General features: G+C 40.5%; 1 protein-coding gene across 2 annotated transcripts; it reads right to left on the bottom strand.

Moving 5' to 3' along the window:
- Nucleotides 1-198: 198 nt before the first annotated feature.
- LOC127530181 (synaptogyrin-1-like) lies at nt 199-26,870 on the bottom strand. 2 transcript variants are annotated; one of them, XM_022210003.2, is made up of 4 exons: nt 26,425-26,863; nt 8,877-9,114; nt 4,985-5,130; nt 199-2,361 (listed from the first exon to the last, which is right to left on the bottom strand). In XM_022210003.2, exons 1-4 carry the CDS (start codon nt 26,524-26,526, stop codon nt 2,146-2,148), a joined length of 702 nt encoding a protein of 233 aa, XP_022065695.1. In that variant the 5' UTR covers nt 26,527-26,863; the 3' UTR covers nt 199-2,145. The 2 variants fall into 2 exon arrangements, with proteins under 2 accessions (XP_022065695.1, XP_022065697.1); XM_022210005.2 differs by lacking the exon at nt 199-2,361 and adding an exon at nt 3,906-4,765 and having other exon boundaries at nt 26,425-26,870.
- Nucleotides 26,871-26,980: the final 110 nt, after the last annotated feature.

The raw sequence follows: 26,980 nt of genomic DNA, 5'->3' as shown, positions 1-26,980 counted from the left end.
TGAAAACTTACACTATTTTGGAAAACAAGCAAAAACTGTAAACATTTCTCTCTAACACAGTCCACCTCTTTAGGTGAAAACTAAACCATTACTCACTTACCTAAGCTCATGTCTTTTGACTTCATCAGTTAAAGAGATTACAAAAGGAGGTAATAAAAATTTAATTGTGGCATTCATAAACCCCAGACAAATCATTCATATCGTTATCTTATTTTTTCTTTATTTTTATTGGTTAAAATTGAACACATCAAAAACATACATTTGTACACAGTCTTTTTTCTGGAACCTTACTTTGCTGTTTTAAACTGATTTCACAGAGAACACACATTTCTACGTCTACACGGATGTACAGTTGAAAGTATATATGTGTATATATACTTTAATAATTTGGTCACAATATGTTTTTTTTTTGTTGCTGTATTTTTTGTAGTTAGTATTGTTATCCCAAAATAAAAACATCTCCTTACCCTTGAAGCAACATAAAGGATGAGGTATGGAGAACCTCACCATATATCTTATCACAACGACACTCAACACATCATAGGTCTTCTTTCTTTAGTCTTTTCTTTCTTATACAGAGCTAGCGTAATGCCCTAAAATAAAGCATATTTTTCTCAAACACTATAATATATTGAATTATAGATTTACATATTTATAGAGAGATAGTTATACTTTATTGTTTAAGAAAATGGAGCAATGCATGTTCAGAAATACTGAGGATGTTTATGGTTGTCGCATCTGTAGATTTACTGAAATAAAGTGAATATCTCCATAAATAAACACTTCAGAGTCACAGCTTTCCTGCTGGCCTGCTTATAAACCGTATGTGTAATTTAGGATGATCTAAAATCATGACGAATGCTATGTTTAATTCGTTGGTTTTACGTGCTGAAGGACTAAAACAGGAAAAAATTCAATTAGCTATAATTCTTCATTAAAGATTCTGAAAGAGAACTGTGATAATGTGTATGTTGGGTATATGCTGTCCTGTATTTGTAGGATTTTGCTTGGCAGTCAGCACTAAGGCAACAATTGAGGAAAGACAAAGTTTTTCAGGGAAACAAGAAAACACACCCACATCCACACATCAAGGAAACAACAAAACAAAACAGAGATTTCACACAAGCACACTCTCATTTTTACAGCTGAGGGGATTAGTTGCCAGATATGCCACTGTTGCTTGTTTGTCTATGCTGATATTCTGTAATGCACCACTAAGGAGTTTTTCTCAGCAGAAACTTTGATCTGTTCAAAATCGATACGCTGTGAACCTGTGCTATGGCTCTCCGTGTGTGTGTGTGTGTGTGTGTGTGTGTGTGTGTGTGTGTGTGTGTGTGTGTGTGTGTGTGCGTGTGTGTTTGAGGGTGAGCAAAGTCATTTCACTGACTGACAGCAGATCTCAGAACATGAAGGCAATGTGGTCACAAGCATTGATCTGCTACAGGGTGACCACTTCTGCAAACCCCTGAATCCCGACCCATTGTTTCTTAGACCCCGACCCTCCCCAACACCTGCAGTCGAACCCAGCATCTTTCTGTCTCCCACAACCCCTTCCCACGGATGTCTTGAACCTCCTGATGCTATTTTACTGCAGACACCTAAGTGAGATTTTGTCCTGTTCCAAGCCGTTACCCACACCTCCAAAATCTGAAAAGATGCCCAAGATTTCTGACAAAGAGACAAACAGTTATCCATCCTACATGAACAGATGGAAATCAGCCAAATAATTCATACTAATGTCTTCCCTGTGATTGCTGCATACAAAACATGTAGCAAAAACCACTGGGTTAACTTTATCTCATGTTCACGGACTGTTTGGTTTAATTTTTGCTATTTACCCACACTAAATACTGTCTGGTTGCAAACTGCCTCCCTCATTTCAACTGTATACAATCCTGATCATTATTAATAAGAGTATTCTTTGCAGTTTTGAATGTTACATGGACGCCGTTTCGCACACACAACAGTTTCAGGGCCACATTTGCATCATTACATCAAAACAGCAATTTGGTGAGTTAACCCAGTTACTGATCCCAGATTGGGTCAGTTTGATTGTTAGTGAGACAGAAACAATACAGATACGACTTCAAATTAGAAACTTTGGGCAACTTCATCCAGATCCAACATCTATCTGCTCCCAACATCTCAGTAGTCTTGACGCTGATAGCCTGAAGTGCCGTCAAAGGCCCCGTCGCTGTTGGCCTGACCGCCTCCTCCCCCTGGGCTCTCCATGTCGTCCCCGCCCAAGGAGGTGTAGGGGGCTCCGGCTGCATCCTGGCTGGGGTCCGTGTAGTCCTGGGAGAAGAGGGCTGAGTCGGCCCCCAGCTTGTATCTCTGGAAGGCCAGGAAGGACTGGCCCGCCTTAGGAGTGTGGGACAAATGATCAGAGAGCAAGAGGGACGAGGGGGCAAAAGCAGAGATGCAGCGGTGTTAGAGCAGAGGAGTTGGGAGAAGGGAGAGAACAAAGAAAGAGAAGGAAACATTTATTAATTAGCTGGAAAGCTTGTGCAGCTTATTAGATCGATTGAGTGAATAATTTAGGTAGAAGTCAGAGGGTTATTTATACGTAATGAGAAACACCACCTCCGCGTTATTCCGCTCTACAGTGGGATAGTCACAGTGCAATTAAAGAAAGTCTGTGTGCACTACTAAACAACTGAGGCCAGGCAGTGGAAAACGGCACAAATCTCACTTTTCTCATTAATTTAGAAAGGTTTCGAGGCAACAGCGGCTCAAAAGCGTGAGAGATGCCGTGAGAGCAACCAACACTCAAAAAAAAAAAAAAAACTAGCCACAGAGAGAGTAGAGTTGGTTCATAGTTTTGGAAAGTTACATGAGTTAGTTGTATTTACTTTTGGCTGATCAGATGTTGCAGACAGACAGTGCTCTGACTCTTTTAGTATGATGCATCACGATGTCTCGGGCCCATTAAATTTTCAAAAAGGCTGGTTGATTGTCTAGAATGAAAATAAGTTCATGAGCACATTTTTAGAAAATGTTGAGTTATGGTAGTCTAAGTTTGACAAAATAATAAAGGATTATTTTCACCATTGATGAGTGTCTTGAATAATCAAATAGTTGTTTGGCCTATAAAATGCCTGCAAATGGTGAAAAATGTTGGTCAGCATTTCCCAAAGCTCAAAGAGATGACCTCAAATGTCTTGGTTGGTTCACAACCAAAGATTGTCACTTCACTGTCATAGAGGAACACAGACACCAGAAAATATTAACATTTAAACAACTGGAATCAGAGAAAAAAATTTGCTTAAAAAATGAGTCCAAGTCATTACTGGATTATTCAAATTGTTGGTGACCATTTATTACTTGACAACTACTCGATTAATCGCACTGGATGAATCCTGAATTTTTCTGAGTTTTTGTTATTAAGAATGCCTACTTTAAAGTACTCAGCAACTTATTTTCAACTTATTAACATGCAACTGCTTAAGATAAAGCCTCATGAATATGCAATAATATGGTTGTTTATATTTCAATTAAAGTGTTGGAAAACTACACCATTAAGAATTGCCCCTTAAAATTTACACTAACACATCTACCTAATGACAAATTCAAAGAATGGAAAAAAATAAAAAAATAAAAAAATTAGTCTATAAAACTGTAGACATGAGAGGAATTGGCTGAAAAATATACTTCTTTACTTTCTTGTCAGAAGGTAGATAAGATATTGTTACTGTTCTATTTTAAAGATGAAGCTGTATTCAGATTATTAGATCCCCTTTGTTTGTTTGACCCCTAAGTTTGCCACTGGAGGACACATAATCCTGCACAACAGGAGCCAGGAGACTGAAGAAACGGATTTCAAAAGTAGATTCTGCAAAAACAAACACTGAGCAATGCATTGTGATGCATCACAGACCTACGGTATTTTTTTTTATTTGTCACCTTAACAATTTTGACCCCTACAGAAAACAAGACAAAGCACATGAAGGCTTATTATGTTAATGATAAGAAGACATGGCTGTCTTCCTGTAAAGTGAGACAGCGCTTTACAAGAAGGCCCCCATGTTAAGTGAGACAGCACTTGTTTAAGGGCTCTGGGTTTGGTGATGCAGTAACAAACACTAGCCTGCCTGCTTCAAAGTACAAAAAGCTAAAAAAACCAAATTAAATATTTGACAATTTAATTTTAAGAGAGAGAGGACATAACTTAACATTTTATAACCCAATATTCTGATATTCAGTTTGCATGCTCTTGTTAACTGCATTTTTTTCTATTAGGAATGAAAAGGTCTCTGCAGTTATATGAATTACTATTTGAGAGGAACATTTAAAAATCCAAGCAGGCAGGAAACCTAATTGCAAACAGTCAATTTTCTCGGTCAGACATTTGCAAATTGGCAATTTAATGGAGTAATTTCTACAGATCAACAATTCTGGTAACCCACCTGCACATACATGATAGTAATTCTAATGCCATTGGGTCATAATAAAAAATACTTTTGAAAACTATGGTAGGCAAGCAGAGTAAACAGCATCTGACTGGCAACAGCAATGCTACAACTGCTCTTATTGCCCGATGGCAAATGTGCTCACTTCCAGCAGTATTTGATGTTAGCGGGAGCCCTTGAACAAGTACAGTGAAGTAACAGGAGTGAAGTGGGAGCTGCTGCAGAGGGTTAATACAGCAAAAGACAGAGCTGAGTCAGACAAAAGGTTGATGAGGCTGAGGGGGGAACAGCTTGGTGTATTCCTCTTCAAATGACACATTCTTTAACTTCTCCATAGAGAAGAGCGTCTGGGCGCCCTGTTGGAAAAACATCCACACATCTGTGAGCTCACATGTACACTAACATGGATCCATACGCTAGCAGCAGTCAAGGCATTAATGCAGCTCACTGGCTCTATTGGCAAGCAGAAGACGAAGGGAAATTCACTATTTTAGGTGGTGAGTCTCTACATGGGTCAAAGCAATGTAACAAACATGAGTTTTACCACCCAATGTTGCTGTTGCAGAGGTACTTACCCAGGTGAAGATGGAGAAGAAGGAGAAGGTGATGGCAGCCCGGGCAGCGTCTCCACCCTCCCTCAGGGGGTTCTCCTCCTGCTTGGCCATCTGCCACTGGTTGGCCAAGAAACAGAAACCCACGAACCACATGAAGGACCAAAACGCTGGAAAGAGAGAGAGAGAGAGAGAGAGAGAGAGTGAGAGAGAGAAAAGAGACTCAGTGCTAAAATATTAATTTATACGTTTATCATCATTGCACAAGTACAACAAAATTAAATGGCTATCCTTTCATTTCAAATTTATGTAAATAGTGCCAATTGCAGTCCAAATTGTCTCAAGACCCTTTAAAGAACCCATATGCCTGAAACCCCAGAGCAAACCCTAAGGTGACAGTGGCAAGAAAAAACTCCCTTATAATGGGAAGAAACCTTGAGCAGAACCCGACTCTTTTGTAAGCGATGACCCATCTCCTGCTGGCCGCTTCAACAGAGCAAAGAGCATATCTAAAACAATAAAATACTAAATACTAAGCATGATAACATTGAAAAAAAGTGTATTTACTGAGAATTAAATAATAGCGTAATGTAAAATGCATATTTACAAGAATAACCAAAAAATAAAACCAGGATTTAGTTGGAAATCCATGACATAGAGAGTGAAGAGGAAGGTTTAGTGGTGCGCAGAATTTATTTGACCTAGAATTCAATCAAGTAGCCCATCAGCCACTCAGTAAGGACATGATGTCATGTATCATTAAGTTTGTATGGGGCTCAATGTCTGAACTTCATTCTAATAGTCATTCTTTCAGTCTATACAATTCTTAATTCTTAAACCACAAAATGTGAAACTTAGGACTGAAAATGAATATAGCATTACTTTATTGTGAAAAGTATAACAATATCAGTTTTAGGAACTTTTGTTTTAATAATTTTATTACATTCTTATATTTCAAGCAAATTATCTAATCCTTATTGTCTTATATAACTAAAGATCTTAACTTGACAGCAGGAAAGTCACTCAAAAAAAAGCTACACTTCTATAGTTGGAGGGCGAGAGTGAGAAGTAAATTGTATATCATCAGCACAGCATTGAAAAAACAGAGAAAATCAACTAAGAACAACAAAGGACCCACTATTGAACCCTGTGGAGCGCCTGCGTCTAACAGCAGGTATTATCTACAACATCATATTATGATTCTTTTTATGCTGGTTGGTCATAAGCGGAGAACGATGTTAGGAGAGCAGGAAGTGTGGTGAGGAGGGGATATATAAAGCTTAATCAGAAACAGCCAGGCACGATCAGGGTACCAGCTGCTCCCTTGTTTCACTAATGTACAAACCACCTTGTATTACAACATGGATATGGGTAGAGAACGAGAGAAAGAGAGAGAGACAAAAAGTGTGTGAGCGATGAAAACATGGAAGGAGAATCTTGTCTGTGACAGAAACTACCTCATTAACTGACTCAACGCTTGACTATCTTGTCATTATGTCTGAGTCCGCTGCAGTAGCTGTGCAGCAGAGAAGCAGAGGAAGCCACTGTCAGAGACACCAAAGCACAATGCCTCACAGGCTTGTTAGTGCCAGAGGAGTACCTGTCTCCTTATTATCCCTCACACACCTCCTCTCCTTTTGTTATGACGAAAACCTCACCACAAATGTCTGTCAAGTTTATTTTCATATATTGGTGCTCACATTTTTTCAGATGGTCGGGAATATTGATCAGCTGTTGAGATCTGCACTGAAGAAAGGGAATAATAATGCATTTGTCCTTCACCTAAACTCAAACACCAAAAAAGAAGAGCATCTTGACAATGCTCATCCACCACAAAACATGCAGTGTTGAATATATGAAGGGTTTGGAAGAGGAGTGGTCTAACCCACTTTCTGTAGTTTTTGAGAAAATGGGTTCAAAGTTTTGCATTTTCATGAATGGTCTAACATTGGACGTGCCACTGTAACGATATATTTGGGTTGTGGGTTAGAATACTTTTCCACTAAAATCTAGAACATAAGATATTACAGAAATTATATAAAACTTGTTTCAGATTTGTTTTTTGTGCACACAACTGTTTAGTGTGTGTGAAACTTAACTTGAAACTTTGTGTTTCACTGTCAAGGTTATGTTGAGAGCCTACCAATGAGGACTTGAAGACCCTTCACTATCATCAAAGCCTGCTCTTTGCAAACACTACAGTTCCTCAGTTAACTACAAGGAAAATGGGCAAAGTGGAATTAGATGAAAGCTATATGTAGCTGGGTATGTGGCGCTTTTTATGTTGAGCTTACTCATTTGAGACCGTATTAGTGGTGCAAGAAAAAAAAGCAAAACAGTACAAACCCACCTCCTAGTGGCACCATTCGAATCAAAGAAAAAAAGCAACTTAATGCTTAACTGTACCAAAAACATTCCGAACCATGACGTCAAAACTGAAGGACTGTTGGTTTCCATCCCATTACACAAACTGGTGTGAATAAGTAGGATTGCAAATGGAAGAGGGACACGAGTCAACTCCTCTGATGTACACGATGATTAAGAGGCTAATGTGAAAATGGATGCAATATCTATCAACTAGGTGGTTGGACATTAAAAGTTTTAAAAATCAAAACACAAATATCTTGAAATATCCACTAATTTGTGTTAAACCATTTTTTTTTAATGTGCATAGTGGGACACCAATAATGTCTTTAAAGAGAATGTTTTAACATGGGTTTGGCATCTCATATTCACCTTACCATTATCCTGATTAACACAGGAGGAACTGATAGCTGCCAATTTTTGATCAGCTCACGTTACTACAGAAAATCTTTGTACCTGCATTTTCTTAGATATGAGCTTTTGATGCCATTTTATTATTAAAAAATGTGTTTAATTATATTATTATCTCCTCCTTTTATCTTTAATGCCTGCAATTAGTCTCAGGCCGAGACCAAACATGACCTATCTCTCTTTAAAAGAGCAGTTTTGAAGGTTTTAGGAGGCTGAAATGTGCTTTTCTGTAAACTCTGCCCACACCAGTTTATTGCTTAGTTTCTGTGCTGGTCTTCCTGCCTGCTTCTCCAAACGGGTGGCATGTTCCTGTTTATAATACACTGATAACTAATTTTGGATAAGCATACAGTGAATCAATGTTGTGTCAACTTCATTCAAGTGGAAGTTATCTTGACGTTTTTGGTGACTAAATTGCAGGATTACAACGAGTCCTGCAGTTCGAGTAAAGAAGTTGTACAACAACTAATATCTCATAGAAATATAAACGCAGAGATAAATTATAAAATGTAAAAATTGGTTTGAGTTTGCTTGTATTTGGGGGTATGTTTGACTCATCAAAAGGGGTTTGGCATTTTGTGAATGTGTTCCAGCTGCATTAAAACTATTTGTACTCTTCTGCTCTGCTGAGTGTATGTGGGAAGTAAATTCATGAAGGAAAACAAATACAATCAAGCAGCAACCTTGGGGATGAGAAATGAATCAAACTGTAATTCCTCGAATGAGCAAAGCACTCCATGTAAACCCCATTGTGAACGTGCCCAAATTTACAGCACAATAAACATGTAAACAACCTGGTAGGAAAAACGGCTTTGGTCTCAATGGCTTATTTCCCTGTTTTTGATAACTTTACCCAGGGTGAATTTTTATGCAACTTGCTTGTTTAACTTACCCAGAGTTATGTATAATTATGGATGGATAATTATAGATATTTGCATGGTCTGCCTCAATCCACACTCTACCTCTTTGCTCATTTTTGGATTAACAAATAGTTAATAGAGGAGTTAGATACTACCATGATAGTGAAGGCTAGAGTCACCACACTGAGGTCAAAACCACTGTGAGGATACCTACGGGTGAAAAGCTATTAACTCTGTTTATTTATTGAAAGATATGAGATATGCATAGAAAATGGGTTTACCTGACACCCCAATATCAGCCAGCACAGCCTTTTTGCGGTCTTTGACGCTGCTGATCTGGGGGAAGTAGACGTCCAGAGCCAGGAAGGCCACGCAGCAGAGAAAGGCCATGGAGCCCATGAAGACGCCATAATTGCAGGCGTTTTGGTTGCGGTTGAAGATGCAGTGCTCCTCCACCTCTTTGGGGCTGTTGATGTAGCCCTCGTTAGCAATACAACCGAAGATCACGATGGAGAAGAGCTGGAGAGAAGAATACAAGAGAACACACGGTTTAAATGCGATACAAGAAGGGCAATATGTGAGACAATAATATGTTTCAATTTATCGGAACTGTCCTGACTATAATATTTAAGGACATCATAAAAACGAACATCACAGCGGCCTCACGGCTGCCTCCACTTGGTGATTAGCGTCTCTCCCCAGGATCCGGGCAGCTGGGGCTCATCTTCTGATTACTCCTCATGCCATAAAAGACTGGTTCCTGCACCCACACTTTGCGAGATCGTTGACTCTGCTATGCAAGTGACTCTGCGACGCAGTTAGTTTTCCTCTCGCGCTTCATAGTTCGCTGTTAAGTGTCGATTTCTAACGACCGTTGTCCTCTTCTTTGTCGAGTGACTCTGATGCCTGGATCATCTCCCGACCCGCCTGCCTACCTCGAGCCCTTCCCGGATTCCCTCCTCCGCTCCCTTCCTACATCATGTCCCTCCTCGGATTCCCTCTTCGGCTCCCTTCCTGCATCGTCTCCCTCCTTGGATCCTCTCCTCGGATCCCTTCCTGCATCGTGTCCCTCCTTGGATTCCCTCCTTGGCTCCCTTCCTGCATTGTGTCCCTCCTCGGATGCCCTCTTCGGCTCCCTTCCTGCACCACGTCCCTCCTTGGTTCCCCTCCTCGGCTCCCTTCCAGCATTGTGTCCCTCCTTGGATTCCCTCTTCGGCTCCCTTCCTGCACCACGTCCCTCCTTGGTTCCCCTCCACGGCTCCCGCTCTGCATCGTGCCTCACGCCGGACTTTCTCCTTGGCTCCCCTCCTGCATCCTCTGTCTCCTCGCCCTCGGACCACCTGTGCCTGGCTCACAATTCCCCCACTAACCCCCCACCTGTCCTAAATAAACCTTCGTTCAGCCTGCTCCTGCCGTGGTCGTGTCTGCTTGGGTTCTCCACCTCGTCCGTGACACATCACATATACTGTATAGTAAATATATGTGACATTAACACATCAGCAGGTTCTAGTATTGACATTGACATTCTGTCTTACACTGTCCCTGTCACAACAACCTATTATTTCAAAGGCACAAAGAGTATTGTTCATGGTTTCTGACAATGACGTCAAATTAATGTTGTGTTGAGTTGCTGTAATGCTGAATGTGCTGGAGAGGTTTAATCCTTTATGTGGTGGTCTAAGGTGGATGGAGGAATGGTGACAGTGGCAAAATGAAGCCAATAAAAGGACAAGGTTACCATGATAGCATCAGATCCATCTCCTGTCTGCATTTCTCTCCTACCATTCTCTCCTCTGTCCTGTCTTTTATATTCTTCTCCAGTTCTGTCTGCCTTAAGGAGTGGAGACAAAAGGCTACAAAATGGAGTCAATGACAGGAGCAGGTTACTAAGATACCATCGAACCCTCCTCTCCTCTCCTCTCCTCTCCTCTCCTCTCCTCTCCTCTCCTCTCCTCTCCTCTCCTCTCCTCTCCTCTCCTCTCCTCTCCTCTCCTCTCTACAGTGCAGCATCACAGCTACACCCTTCTCCAGGCCATAAATATCATAAATATTAGACCACACACACAAACACCCACAGTGTTAGGATTCCACCCTGCAGTGCTGCATACCAGTCTACTTGTACTTCAGTTGATAACAGCAGATCAGACAACTCTATCCAGTTGACAAACCCCCAGACCAAACCTCCAGGGAGCCATTCCTGTCTGGATCAGATCGAGGCTGAGCGTGTTTATGTTTGTTGGCAGTCTGTGTATATACTTTGCTGAGGTGAGTGATGGATTCAGAGTAGGTCTGTGCATGTGATTGAAAGAGTAAAAGAAAGCCAGGAAGCTTGGAGTGAACCTAGGGTTGGTGGATAGTTTACCCAGCTGTTGTGTCTGTGTTTGCGCAGTAAAAGACAGCGCTGCAAAGAGAGAATACACAATAGACTGTACTTCCACTGACAGCCCCGATCATGAAGGCCAGCAACCAGGCCTGGAGGAGACAGGGATGTCAGTCACGATGGGGATTACAGCACAGTTTTTCTCGTCAACTCCTTCTTTCTTTATCTGCTTTCAAATCATTCACTTTCTCTCTACTGTCTGGTCCACGCTTGGGAAACCACGATTTCATCACTGACATTGAGTACTCAACATCTAAAGTGCCAGCTGAAGCAGAATATAAGTCCATTCAGTCTACTAGACACAGATTTCATTATTTCAAGACTGAATTTTTTCGAGATAAAATACATTTCATTCTGTGGAGTGAAAAAAATTTGAAATCAAGTCACGTTGCACTGATTCTGTGTTGGTGACATGTATTTAGCATAGTTTTAGGAATAAAATTTCAGCACCTTTAGCTAAAAACTGCACAGAAGCCATGTGATGAAAACATGAATAACATATTTTGAGAAAATTAACTCAACTCGATGTCCACTAACTTTAAAAAAAAAAGCACATTTAACGATTTTCCTTAGTGGATGAAGTAAAATGCTGATCAAAGTTTCACACTTATTGTAGGTTATACAATGCCAGCTGTTTAGTGTGTTTGATGACAGTAACATGCAGCTGAAAACAAAGCTGAAAGTGGGATAGGAATGGATTGACATGAAATTTGGTGCCGATACTCATAATGGGCAGTTTGTGGCTCACGCTCCACCTCTTTGCCAGTTTTTTGAGTAGCTGCTACTTTGGACGAATCAGGCACTGCCTCGATTCAAGGCTAGAGCCACCACACTGAGCCACAAAATTTTTGCAGTTAATAGTTTTAGCAGTGGAAAAGTGCTGTACCTTTTCTGCTGCTGTCAAAAGCTACCCAAGCAAAACTGAGGGAAAGAATCACTGGTTGCATACTGTAGCTCTGCTCTAATAGCTGTCAGCTGTTAACAAAACCCTAGAGTTCAACTTTACATGTTTAAACCAGATTTGTCCCCAGAACAAGGGGAGCCGCCTACATTACATATCTCACAATGACTTCATCCATCCATTATTTATACACCGCTTAATCCTCATTACGGTCGCGTAGGGGCTGGAGTCTATCCCAGCTGACTTAAGGCAAAGGCAGGGGACACCTGGACAGATCACCAGTCCATCACAGGGCTACATACAGAGACAAACAATCATGCTCGTATTCACACCTACAAAAAATTTAGAATCATCAATGAACCTCAGCATGTTACTGGACTGTGGGAGGAGCACAAATGAAACATGAAAACATCGTAACACATGCTTTGCAATAAAAAAACATACTGAAATCTTACTTTCTGGAGTGTAGGACCTTATTATAGTTTGAAAATAATCAACTGATACTACCATTAATACAGATAGTTCAAGTCATAGATCTCAATGTAATCTTTCCCTGTAACTGTATTGTATTTAGGGTAAATAAGTGACTTCCCATCTTAGCTGTTTAAGCAACAGTGCAAAATCGAGTTGTCACAATCCCCGAAAAGTAAATCAGTACCTTTCAAGATATTCCCCTCCCTTCTACTGAAAAATAAAAGTGCTGCACAGTGTTCTAAGACACACATGTACAGCATGATGACGGCACCCAGCTCACATTATGAGCAATTGCTACATTAGCTGAAGCAAAGTACCATTAGCCTCTGTGAACTGTGTGCATGTAGCTCTGCTGACTGCATTCAAATGTGGGTTTCTGTGTGCATAAACAGAGAGAGTATGCACAGTCAAGTGAATTTAGAAAGCTGTAAAATGTACTGCCTGGTGAAGTGATCGTTGAGCCAGTTGTTTAAATGAGCAATAACAAAAGTGACTCAGTGTATTATGGTATAGATGTTAATACTCGACCATTTTATCCTATTGAGCTGTAATAGCCCATCATTTATGCCCACTTTATAGATAATCTGAGTGGATATCTTTAGATTTCTCGGCGTGCAGAGAGGAAACACAAGCTGACATTTGGAGTCAGCGTCTTGATGGCAAACTCCAACAGTTAGTTGGCAATCATGCGCAACCTTTCCCTCACTCCATCCACTCTCTGCTGCTCTGCACTCTGGCCCATCTCATGCACTCCAAATGAGGGAAGTACAGAGGAGGATAGTAACACCACAATCCCCTCCTTCATCCACCTGCAGTGTTTTTCATTAAGGAGGGAGACGATGACGAGATGGCGGAAGAGATGGAGGGATTGCGGAGGGGATGAACGAAGGAAAGTGTTGGGGGCAGAAAGGGTATGGAGGCGGTGCTATTTTTAGAGCGGCTGCATCATTGCTCACTCCCTCCCCCTTCATCCTCTCCCATCTCCCCTCGTTACTGGCCCTGCTCTGCCCACAAGCATTCTTGAGAAAAATGAGCGCGCCCCGACACACACAGTCAGCCTTGAACAGCTCAAACGCACGCACAGTTTGTCCACTGCTTTACATGGCTGGCTTACTTCACGATTCAGGTCAGAAAATACAAAGTCACGCGCGCATGCTCAAACCCGGACGCACAAAAGTCAGTCACATGATGTCGGAAGAATGTCGGAACGCTGTCTGCACAGAACGGTCACGAAATAAACTAATACTAAAGATCCATGCAAGATATCGAGAAGAAAAGTGGTCTGTGTGTATATTTTATTCACAAAAATACATATATTTACATAATATCACATATTTTCCTCATCTACTATAATCATAGACATGTATGGTATCTTACCATGCGTATATTATTGATTGTTATGATGGTTAAAAACAGAAAGGCACATTTTAGTACAGGTTTACAAAACACATGGTGTATGAACCGAATGAAACCCAATGAGTCCTGGTCTATTTTCAAAGAAATTCCACAAACTTTTTCTTTTGTTTCTTGTTTTCAGAACAAGCTGTCCAGAGGATTTGAAATCTATTAAATTGCTGTTTGTACACACATCTCACCATAAAATGCTGGCTGTATAAATGTCTTTTCATAATTGTGAAGGAGAGACTGCCTGGAATCAGAATATCAGAACCATGGTGGTGGGGCACTGTATGACTTTAAAATTTAGAAAAAAACAAACCAAAAAAACAACAACATTTGCTCAGTGTCTGACAGGCAATGGTGGCAATGTTTTAATTACTGAAGTATGCACATATTTTTGTCAATTTTCTGATTTCAGAGCCAATTACTTTACAATTGACACAAAGAGCAACATGCAGTATAATCACACAGGACAAGTTCTGCTGTTTGTTTTGATATGTAGTACACTGTAAAATGATCGGAACTTCATTACTAAGTCAGCCAAGAAGCAGGAATCTGAAAATGAGTGAAAAAATTACTTTACAGAAATCTGATTTGTCTTCATAATGTGATTACTTTGCAATGTACAAACATGTGACACTACAAAACTGTGGTTCTTTGTTCTACAGTTTCTTACGATATGGGTTCTGAATCTATCCATTGGCACATTTATGAGAAATTCCAAAAAGAAATTCTAAATTATCTTTCTCTTTCTCACCAACGCTGCGCTGCACCTCACAGCAAAAGAATACTTCAAGAGCAGCTGAGAAGAAGGGATGTAAATTTGGATGCAAAGTGCGTCTGTCATGTACAAGGATACTCTGCCCCTGTCTGACCTTTCTCACACTGCATAAATAAGAGCTCTTCTCACTAACTTCACTGAATTGATTAATATGACAGCAAAAAACAAACAAACAAAAAACTGCTTCATAAAAATAGAACTTTGCCAATCCAGTGTCTTAATGGTTGGGACTTTTGTCAACCAACAACAAAAGTACAAGATAGAGAAACACGCTATCCTCACTTCACCTGGTTTACTGTCATTGTGTGTGTGTGCGCGCGCGCACGCACGTGTGTGTGTGTGTGTGTGTGTGTGTGTGTGTGTGTGTGTGTGTGTGTGTGTGTGTGTGTGTGTGTGTGTGTGTGTTCTTGTACTTGCTACATTGTGAAGATCATTTTCTGCATTTAACTATCAAAGTGAGGACATTTTTACAAAGTGAGGACATTTTGGCTGGTCCTCACTTTGAAACAGCCATGTTTGAGGGTGAAGACTTGTTTTTAGAGAACAGGTATGAATTGAGGTTTGGTTAGGGTTAGGGTAAGGATTAAGTTTAGGCCATCAGTTGTGATAGTTAAAGTTAGGGTAAGGCTCTAGGAAATGCATTACGCCTATGGATGTCCTCACTAAGATAGAAGTACAAACATGTGTGTGTGTGTGTGTGTGTGTGTGTGTGTGTGTGTGTGTGTGTGTGTGTGTGTGTGTGTGTGTGTGTGTGTGTGTGTGTGTGTGTGTGTGTGTTGATGAGCTGCCTGAAACTCAGACAGTGAGCACATTAGAGAGCAGAAGCGGCACAGATAGGAATGACAGCAAAACATGCCTCAGGATACTTGTACCTGTTCATTCAGCTTAGGCACAGTGAAAAATGAAACGCCTCGGCACTGCTTTTAAGTCTTACGGACGGTGGAAATGAAACCCTTGCTGTGTATTATAACATCATGCTGGCTAAAATGCTGGTGACTTTCTTAATGACCTAAGTGCTCCAAAATATTTAATGAATTATGATGGCGGTTTGCTTTATGCTATGAACCTCTACAGTGACTATGAGGCATGTACATCTGTGACACGCACTGTTTCTGATTTTGATGCAACATGGAGTTTGACAGTGTCTATAACAAGGACAGTAGGACCTGCAGGGCCTTTAGTTTTTAGTGGTGTGACACATTTTGGTTTTCTGATGCTCCCCTGAGAAACTCCACAGGGAAATGAACTCCACACCAGGGACTCCCTATCTCGATGTGCCTCTATTTTCCAAACTGTCGTTTTCTCTGCCTGCTCCAGTGACACAAACACCATATACTCTTATTGAAACACAGATTGGTTTTGACATGACCTACTTCACTGCAACTGAAAACACACTTCGTCTTCAGGATCACAATTATATTTGCTGTCACATGGCGGGGGGCAGATTGAATTACTGAGCTTTTTCTCCAGCTGCCAGTAGAAATCCAGTTGAGTCTGGAGCAACTTGTCCTTCATATGCACTGAAAACGTTTGTTGCAGGATGTGTCAGTTTTCTGCTTTGTGTGCCCTACCATATTAGATATATGCTCTTAAAGGGGAACTTCGTTTTTTTTCAACCTGGGGTCTGTTTTCATATGCCATTTCATACATGTGAGTGATGGAGAAATGAATTTTCGACATAGCTCCAGTATTTAGCCAGGCAGTCAGCTTAGCAGCTCAGCTAGCAGCTCAGCTAGCGAAAAGTATGGGGCAGCTGGCCCCCCCGCGTCAAAGTCCGCCCTAACGTGCTTTTATCCCCACACTGACGCACAAAGCTCAGGACGCTAGAAAGCAAATCTCGTTCCGAAATTGCGTGGGAGCTCACACCAAAACACCGGTTTTGGGACACTCGTTGAGACTATCCGAGCCGGTCAGTGGGGGGAAAAAAGCACGTTAGGGCGGACTTTGACGCGGGGGGGCCTCTTGCCCCATACTTTTCGCTAGCTGAGCTGTTAGCTGAGCTGCTAGCTGAGCTGCTAGCTGAGCTTCCTGCCAGGCTAAATACTGGAGCTATGTTGAAAATTCATTTCTCCATCACTCACATGTATGAAATGACATGAAAACAGACCCCAGGTTGAAAAAAAACGAAGTTCCCCTTTAAACATATGTTATGAACAAAGACTGAATCACACATACAGAATGCATACAAACATGCACAGCTAATGAAATGCGGTGAACTCACTGCACCTCAGCATTCCTTACTTACTTAGAAACCATGGAAGGTGGAGCATGTGATATGGTTTCAGATGTGACTCTATCGCAAACCCTCCTCCACTCCTTTTTCTTGTTTTTTTTCATTGGTATATGACTTCTTTAGGTGTGTGCATGTAGCAAGAGGTTCCCCCGCCCCACTGATCTGAAGACAGATCACAAGGCTTCTGGAGGTGATGAAAGCAGGCACTGTGAAGAACATCACATGGGTCTCTGATCTTGTGACCATATGAGGGTCACTCACAAATTACACATTAAGGATGCTGATTGCCAGAAGTGTGTGTATATGTATGTGTGCACATGCTTGTGAAACTGTGTGCATGCATGCGTGAATGTATGTGTTTCCTCCAGAATCTCCCTTTTATAACTCAGCTTGCTGCCCTTTTGCTCCCTTCGCCTATATGTCTTTCTTTTCTTCCTTTCTCTAAATCTAAATCAGAAATTCTTTCATGTAAGTGATTGCTACATTTACACACAACACGCACAGACACACTAACATCCAGCTCAGCCGCTATCCATGTTTAAATCATATCGGTTCAGTCTGGCTGTTTGTGAATGATTTAAAGCTGCTGTTGTGCTGGCTGAAAGGCCTTTTGGGTTCATTGTAACAACCAGACAATTGAGCCGGGCCTCATGTCACCCTGCTATTCACACACTGTACCTCACACAAAATCCTGTATTAGCACTAGCCACACACACACACACACACACACACATACAGATGACCTGGTGTAGCGCAGTCCTACTCTTTGTGGCACGTTTTCATAGTGTGCTCATATTAAAAAAATAACAATTAAATACTATGAAATACTGAAAAAGTCAGTCAGTGATCGTCTTTATCGACTAACCCACTCCTCTATTGGGAAAAGCAAATTTCACCTTCAAATTTATGAAACTGACACATTTTTCAAGACTTAATGAGTCCAAAGTATGGCTATACTTCAAAAAGTTCTGTCTTTGCACAAAATTCAGCCTTTAAGATTGAGAAATTAGATCATTTAATTCATTTTTTATGAACCTGCCTTTTTTGGGGGGAATTTAGTTTCACGTAATGTAAAAAATGTATTTGGTAAGTGAGTTTTACAGTAACAGCTGTACAATCAAAACTGTGCTGCAACTACGTCATGGACTACTGACATCCTGGCACAACCATCACACACGTCATCACACAGACAGAAGAAGTAGTTCAGACCTAGGAGACGGGACATACACTCCATAGAGACAACTTGTCAAATAAACAGCTGCTATCACTTTGCAAACTGTGATGTCTGTTTTGGTAATGTTGAGTTTACTCCCTCAAGATGCTAGTTAATGTCAGGTGACTGACTTCTCCATGACCTTCCTCTCCTTCTCCAGACTCTTCTGCTCCCAGTATGCTGGTAGATTTAATCTTGGTTTAATCTGTCCAACAAATCTTGTACTAGAACTGGGCAAGTTTTTCACATATATTCTATTAAAGCTTGGTTTTTGTGTGTCACCAGTAGTTTCCATCTTGACACATCTCTTGATTGCAGAATATTTACTATTGGACTCTAGTGTGGATAGATGCTATGAAGGGATTTTTATTTTTATTTTTTATTCACCAAGGAAAGACTTCTGTCTTCTGTGTTCTTCCAGGTCTTTTGATGTTGTTGAGTTCATCAGTGCTTTCCTTCCTATATCAGAATGTATGAAATTGTTAACTTGGCTGCCTCTCAGGTATCTCTTCTCTCTCTGATAGGTTTGTTTTCTTCTTTCAACCTAAAGTTGACCTCCTTTGCTTACATCAACACCTGTTTGAGCCGCATATTTAAATGTCCGATGAGCAAAATGCAAAAAACATTTAAACTCAACTCAAAACTTATTTGTAATGGGATAGTGATAGCCAAATCTGGTCATGAAACTGCTTACCAGTCAGCTGTTCAATTACTTTTGAAATGTAATTCCTAAATGGAAGTTGGTGGTCTGGCAAACTAAAAAGCTTGCTCGAAAACCTGCTGTAACAGAAAGATGCAAGACACGATAATGATTTAAATAGGTCAGCAAACGTTTTCAGAGAAGGCATTTACTGTATGTTGTTGCCATCATTGCATCTGTGCTCATTAAAAGTAGGAGCGGTAGATCTAAAAAAAAAAATGAAGACACCTTCAAACCAAATTTCAGACATTGTCTCTTTCAGCACTCCAGTGCACCAGGTCAAGCACTGTTTAATCTACGATGGACTGCTGGTTTTGTGAAGTTAAAGAAATTATTGGCTGACCTGCGAGGGATTCCAAGGTTTGAAAGGTGGAGGGACAAGGGTTCGAGATGCATTCTGACACATTAAGTATGTGCCACTGAGCCTTCCAGCCTACACATCTTTTCTTTACCTTGTTCATTTGTGATTTCAACAAATGAAACAGCACAGTTTAATGAAAAATAAAAGGATTAGAGCCACGTAAGAACAGGGTCTCCTGAGAAATATAACGAGAATTCTCAGAATTCTTTTTTCACTTGTGGCTGTGTTCCACTTTGATCCCTGACCTTAAAATAAATATTTTGAAAGTTTTAGATTAATGTTAGCCAAATTAAAAAAATATGTTCAGAAATTTCTAAATGGCAGTGACGAAAAAGGTTTCAGCAGTACGATACATTCATACAGATGCAGATGAAAAAAACACAGCTGACAGACGAGTTGGAATCAGACCACCCTCTGAAAAATCTGTGATTTTCTGTTAGTTTTTGGTCTGTTCTCAGAAGTAAACAAAAACCAATGATCAGGAAAACTACCTTATGAAAGAAGCTGACAGTGAGGAGTGAAATTCACCAGAAGTCAGAAGTGAGTTAGCTGATGCATAATACTCCTTGTGGATATAATATACTGTGTACGTGTGTGAGGCTGTATGTGGGCTTATTGTTTGCTGCAGAGCGCTGGCCTGGACTAGGGATACCTGATTGCTGCTGTCACCATGGCAGCAGCTGCTCATGTAATGAGAGAGAGAGAGAGAGAGAGAGTGAGACAGGAGACCTTGTCAAAGTACAATTCAAGGAGAGCCACTGCAGTACCAAGGGTACACAATGAGACAGACAAGACATAATCACAAGTCTAGGGCACAGCAGCACCCATATAAAAACAGCTACTATCTATTCTCTCGTCAGTCATTCATACACACTGTCCTCTTTGCAATATGCCTATTTTTTGCTTTATTATCTTTCCATTTGAATTGGGTGGCAGTTAGTGAGAACATGACCAGATGAGGCCAAAACACAAAGCTGTATCTGTGCAAAGAAACAGACGGTTCCTCAATCTTGTAAAGCTGAGCATAACTGAATCAAGGAAGACTCAAACTGCAATCTGGACTGGTGTTCATTCAGTTACAGGCATGGTCTTTGAATGGCAAGAGCAAGTGAAACTGAAAGGGTCATTTTTTGTGTATGCATTTTCAAATCAAAGCCATCTGAACCAGACAAAAAAAAAATAATTTTATGCAGATGAAAACAACTGTAGCAACCATTTTACAGAAGTGCTCATGATCCAGTCACAACTAAAATCTGGAATGAGGATGATTGCTCACCTACTTTTTTCCACCAGAATAAATCAACTGCGATTTGTAAATGCACATAAAAGGATCATATCAGCTCTCTGTGCTTTAGCCTATCTCACTAATAAATAAAGGAGTCCCTGTATGTGTGCATCTGCTCTTCACTTTTCTTGGCAACTGTTCATCCATTTACTCCACACTTGGCAGGTGTATTGCTCAGTATCCAAGGAAGTACAGTATCAAGGGTGAAGCCATTTAAGCAAGTGGTTATTGAGGAACATAAAAAGGCAAACATTAAGCAACTGTTGGTGACTGGGATAGGGATGAGGAGCCTTACTGACCTCATCAAAACGTCATTGATTACAACAATGCGTAAGACAGCTGTCAAATCATGGATCCTCTCAGACAACAAGGTGCAGCTAAAAACCTGATCTACAATCATCTAAAGCAGCGATCATCAACTGGCGGCCCGCGGGCCGAATCCGGCCCGCCGAACCGTCCAATCCGGCCCGCGACTGGATTCCAAAATTGTGAGGATCAAAGAGAAAATATCATGTGGTCCACACTATTAAATCAGTCAGTCCAGTCATTATTAAAGGATCTGTTTTCCACATCAACTTTTCGTTTCGTGGCCTTAGAGAGTGCCATTTTACCCGTGTTAAGAGGCCTTTTCCTGTCACTTCTGCGGTGTTTCTTTTTCAAGTGCTCTGTGAATAAAGTTGACTTGAGATGAGGCAAAATATCTCTATCACTCCTAGTGGTTGACTGTGGTACAGGTGATAGGAGCACTGACTCATAAAGGCTAAAAATGCCTCCAGTTTTGTAATGAAATGGAAAAAATATAAAAAATAAACATCAAATAATAATGTTATGCCAAAATTCGATTTTTATTTAATTTTTGTTTGAGGGTCCGGCCCCCAAAGTGACTGTCCGGTAAAATTCTGGCCCTCTGGCAAATATAGTTGGTAACCCCTGATCTAAAGACTTGGAGTATTTTAGACATACACTGGGGTTAAAAATCTTTCCTTCACAGTGCCACTTATACCTTTTGATACTTATATTCTAATCAGTGATATTGAGAAAGCTGCAATATTAATCACAACTGCAAACAATGAAGCCTTCATGCATAAAGTTCTTAACAGACTCTTCCACCTTGCTTCAGTATTGCCACACAGTGATCACCGATAGAAACTTAACATTAAATTCTGACTAAACTTAATCTTGAGAACACTATTCTTTGTTGTATCCTGTTGTTGCGCAAAAGCTTTGACCACACAGTAGCAAGTCTTCACATAGTGATAATGAAATAATATATGTGAACAGCATTGCACCTTTTCCTCTTTTAACTCTGTGATTTCATTTCATCACTCCTTCATCATCTGAACTATCTGCTGTTCTACCTCTGACTGCAAAACTGACTCATCCATTGATTACAACTGTTTTGTGAACGTCTTGCTTGTGTTTTAGGTGTCGTTTAAAACTTCAGACCAGAACCTCTCCAGCAAAGAAATGCAAATTATTTCTTTAATATCATCGAGTGTATGTTGTTATTGGTCCAAATTGCAATCTGATTATAAAGTAATGCACAATATACTTTTCAAAACCATCTGCATTACCACGAGCAATAATGTGACACTGAGCAAAAGAAATGCAGCCTTGGGGTGCACTGAAATTTTACATACAACCAAAGCAAGAAAGGCCACTTATAGATTATTTATGTCGTACGGAACTTGAACCAGCGGCTATTTTGATTGGTAGAAAATTCAAAAACTGAACTGCTTTTCAGTTACAGAAGTGACAGCATTAAAGAGCAAAGTCTTCTTTAGATTTAGGTGATGTTTTGATGATGACGTAATGTACCCCTTTCCAAAGCGTTGCATATATACTGAGGATTTTCCTCTGCTAGTTACTGCTCCTTCAGTGACCCACTGACACTAGAGTTTCCGTTTTGTACATGCACATCAGACAGAAGCAAGGAAGGCCATTCAGATTCTGATTAGAATCAGGATAGATTTCTAGCAAAGCCAGAAAACAGCTTTTGTTTTTATATGCATACTTAAGAGAGCAAACTAGGTGAGGTTTACCACAAAACGCAATAAAATCTATCCTTCTGCAGAACGTAGACTAATCAGTAGGGAGTTTAGGGTGTTACTGACGCTGACAGGCCCAATTCCAAAATGTTTAAACTACCCTATCTGAAAGAGTGTTGCTCTTGGCTCATTTTTGAATATTTAATGCAAAAATCTGCACACATTATGTTCACAGATAACTACTGTACACAGAAAACAGATTTACAAAATGCAAATATGCAACTTAGATCTTAAAATAGCTTTCAAACTGTGTCTGAATTGTGACATGTAGGTGCTAACAAACAGTGGGTGTTTGTGTGTGAGTGTTCCTGTTTAACATGGAGCTGACAGAATGTGCTACAGTGTGTGTGTTTGTGCTACTAATATCACAAAGTTACTCACCGATTACAAAGTATCTCAACCTGCTAATCACCACCACAGCCAAAGTCAAAATGTTTACCCATGTTTCAAACGAAAGAGCAATTTAATTTAAAAAAAGAGATAACAGAGCATTTGAGCTTTCTTTGGCAGTTCATAGTTGTTATAGTTCTCTGAAAAATGTCACTTGTATTTCATATAATGCTGAAAATTCCACATTTTCATGGAAATGAATGAAGTGTTTGATGAACTCTGAGGGAATCCTATTACCACTATCTATGACACAGGTAGATGCTGCATAAACAATACGAACAGCTAGCGAGTATTTGCTTTAACCCTTTTGCTCTTTCAAGGAAAACGACACACAGAATACACACAAATACCAGGTTCTCTTTAGTGTCACTGCAGATTTAGGTGGTGAACTTTGATCTGCATTTTCCCCCCGCAGGCAGACAGAAACGCTGCTTTGGGCATGTCGGCGTCAGAAAATAGTAATGCTTCTGCTTTAGCAGAGTCAAGCACAAGGCACAACTAAACAGCACATTTAGGTGCATAAGGATTTGATGGATGTTTTAAGTTGCTCTGGTGATAAACCAAATCCTTGAACAGCGGCAGAATTTAAGGAACTCCCCTCAAAGCAAAAAAAGCAATGATCAAAGAAGTCAGAAGTAATGCTGTTTAAACACGGATCAAAGTAGAACCATAGGCAAAAGATGTCATCTGTACTTTGCGAGTGAGTCTGACCTTGTTTACTCAATAAACAGATTCAATTATTAATTTTTTTCACTTAGAAAATGATCACACACAAGGGTCTCTCCCTCCATCTGTCACTGTGTTCACTGTTCTTCTCTTCTCCATCCATCATGCATCATCACAAACACGTAGGACTGACTCTCCGAGGCTGAATCATACACACACTCATTATCACCTCCACATTCAGCCCTCTTAAGTCAGAAGAAGAGGGAGATAGAGAGAAAAAAGACAGCAGAGAGATCCCTCTGCCACCATTCATAAACTGGTTTCTGTCTTTCCTGCTGCTGGTGTCCCCCTCTCCAAACGAAAACGCATTTGACGTCCCCCATCAACGAATGTTTAAAGTGCTGATGGTTTCCTCCCACACACACTGCAGCAGGCTGAGTATTAACACCATCACACAAAACATCACAACCTCAGACTTCGGTTGTTACTATGGAGACATGCTGTTGCTCTGGTGACACTAAGGGCGGGGCATTCGATGAAGGGAAACGCCATACCTGTACACGTCGACATTTAGTCTGGTAATCAACATATTCTCCGTTAATCTCAGTTTATGACTATTGCTTAGTGGATATTTTTCCTATTTTTACTGTTGGTTGAACAGAACGAAAAAGAATTTTAAACATGGACTCTGGAAAACAGAGAAATTATGAAGGACGTGTTCATTATTATGTGATATTACAAAGCGCAAGGAATCAAGTTAGAGCTAATTTAGTTAACTAAAAATACTTACAGAATCATGAGCTGCAAGTCACAGTGAAAATATGTTTGGTCCACTTTTGGATAAAGACATCTACTGAGTTATTTGAGTTATTTTGAAAATGCAGGACAAAAGATTTGTTTGGAAGACTGACAAACCAGTGTTTCTATAAACAGGATCAATATGTCTAAATTAATGTTTTTCATAATACTGAAACAATTTCTATCTCTTATACATTACACTGTATAAAAATAAAGTCAAGTGATACACAAAGCGTTTACATTAGTTTGACAGGTGTACTGTATGTCCGTATGGTTATCTACTTTCAAAAATCTGCCCTCATAGCTGAATCGATTATACCAGATAATTTTATGGCTCGCTGAATAACCACAGGTGGGCCTGGGATCTTTCTGCATGGAGTTTGCATGTTCCCCCTGTGCATGCGTGGGTTTTCTCCGGGTACTCCGGCTTCCTCACACAGTCCAAAAACATGCTGAGGTTAATTGATTACTCTAAATTGCCTGTAGGTGTGAATGTGAGTGTGATTGTCTGTATATGTAGCCCAGTGACAGACTGGTGACCTGTCCAGGGTGTCCCCTGCCTTCACCCGAGTCAGCTGGGATAGACTCCAGCACCCCCCGCGACCCTCGTGAGGATAAAGCGGTGTATAGAGAATGGATGGATGAATAACCACATGACTTGCCTTCACATGTTATTCAGAGTTCAGGGGTTAACACACTCAGTCTAGTTTTTTCATGTGATTTAAATTTAAAAGACACATTTCATGCTCCATGTGACCATTCTGTCTGCTATCAGTCACACCTGTAGATTCAGTCACAAGGGACAACAAATTCCTTTCACTTAGCACAAAAAGTTCAACTACAACCCATAAACTTTTTTCTTGTTTTTAATCTGAGGTTACATAAACACATCAGGAAGTTTGGTCTATTTTTGTTACACAGAAGCAATTATCAAGTATGTCAGCCCTGTTTTCAACAACATGAGCTACACTATAAGTGTGAAGCAAAAGCAGGGTTTGTGCTTGAATCTACCTGCCTCTTCATCCTTTACGTCATCTTGAAAAAGGTTTTTGCTGTTATTTAAGGACACGCAGACACAGTTCTATAAATAAGAAATAATCCTACCTTTGAGAGTTGCTGCGGTAAAATGGAGAGACCATAAATAATAATCTTTACCTTAACTATCAAACGTGTTAGCAGGGCTGCTGAATACAAAAGATACATTGAAAAAAAATCATTTGTTTTTGCAAACATTTAATGAAATACAGCTGACTTAAAGAGTGATTGTAATGACTGTTGATGACTACTATCATTATTTTTGCTCACAATATTTACCATTCATCACTTGACAATGCTGAAATTGTGCATTTATTTCTGAACAAAATTAGAAAATTATTTCCAAAGTGAATGCTATCATGGAGTACTTGTACACAAATAAGTACAATATTGATATGGGACATCCAGACGCTCTTATAGATAAGCTATATTTATGTTTCAGCATTGTAACTGAAAATCGCTGTCAATTATTTAACAAGAAAACAGAAAAAACCTTACAGTGTATCCATCTCTTCTTCTAACTGTGACGTTAGATGCAAAAATGCAACTAATTCAAGATATTCCCTTAGAGCTGACTGTGACCAAAATCCACCAAAATGTCACTTGGAAGTCTAGTGCCCACTCTGACTTTTAGAGACTTTGAGTACTTTTGTTGTCATCTGTTTACAATGCACCTTAAAAGTGTTCCCCTACTGTTGCTATTCCTTTTCATTAGTGCCTCTCCTCCTTGGGGGACGGAGAGTGGGCTGTTATTAGGAAATTATTCGTTGTGAAATCCTTTGAGTGTGCCTGTGTGTCCTCACTATGCCCATTAGAAAACATTATTTGGTCACTAATGTATTATCTGTGGATAGTAAATGTCATGCACAGTGACTCATTCTGTCCGCCTATTGACTAGTCTATAAACAAATGACAGGAATACTGACAATAAAATATATTTCTAATAGAATAAAATTCCATGTTGTGGTGTCTTATTGCAATTTCTGCATAAATCTTCATTTTCACTGACATGAAGCCTTCATGGGCCCTTAAATAAACAAATAACAAGACAGGCCAAACACATTTGACATGCAGACTGTGCTCTGTATAATTTTAATTAGCAGAGACCTGTGTAGCCACTCTGCAGCTAAAAACAAACTTATTTCTGCTACAAATCGGTCGCTTACCCAAGACACTATGCGGAGAACGGTCTGAGGCTGCTGGAGGAAGGTGACGGGGTCGAAGGCTCCTCCGGCTTTCCCGGCTCCGTATGCCTGCATCCCGTCCATGGTCCTCCTCCTCTCTGAACAGCCTCCTCTCTGGTCCCTCTCTCCTCCCCGCTGCTGTTTTCAAAGGCACAGGGTGTGTGGAGCACCGGGGAAAACAGTCGAATCTGCTCCTGCCACTACTACGGCTGCTTCTGCACGGATGGATGCGCGTCCCTCACAGGCTCCTTGGCGCACAACCTCCAATGTTCTCTCTCGCCGCCGACTTTTTTTTTTTTTTTTTTTGTAATTTAACCTCTAAATTCCCAGCTGTGTGTTTGATATCTGGGCAGAGGAAGCAGCTCGCCAGTGTTTTGATGATGCTTTCTGCCTCTCTTTCAGCGCAGGAGCCGGTGGCGACTACGTGAACGCGCCTCCGTTGTCACGCCTCGGATGAAAAAAAAAAAAAGAAAGAAAACATTGCGAGCACGCGGAATTGTCTGTGGCGTGCGCGCGCGTGCGCTCACAGGATTGCCAC

The sequence above is a fragment of the Acanthochromis polyacanthus genome, chromosome 3 (assembly GCF_021347895.1).
Source record: "Acanthochromis polyacanthus isolate Apoly-LR-REF ecotype Palm Island chromosome 3, KAUST_Apoly_ChrSc, whole genome shotgun sequence".
In the NCBI taxonomy this organism is placed as follows: domain Eukaryota; kingdom Metazoa; phylum Chordata; class Actinopteri; family Pomacentridae; genus Acanthochromis; species Acanthochromis polyacanthus.
This window is presented reverse-complemented; position numbering and strand designations above follow the sequence as displayed.

Bases quoted from the DNA above. Each gene is read 5' to 3' on its own strand.
- LOC127530181 (XM_022210003.2), bottom strand. From the start codon at position 26,526: ATGGACGGGATGCAGGCATACGGAGCCGGGAAAGCCGGAGGAGCCTTC. The intron at 5,131-8,876 runs GTAAACCCATTT...CTCTCTTTCCAG, and splicing joins GGCTGATATTGGGGTGTCAG to CGTTTTGGTCCTTCATGTGG. The intron at 2,362-4,984 runs GTAAGTACCTCT...CACACTCCTAAG, and splicing joins TCTTCTCCATCTTCACCTGG to GCGGGCCAGTCCTTCCTGGC.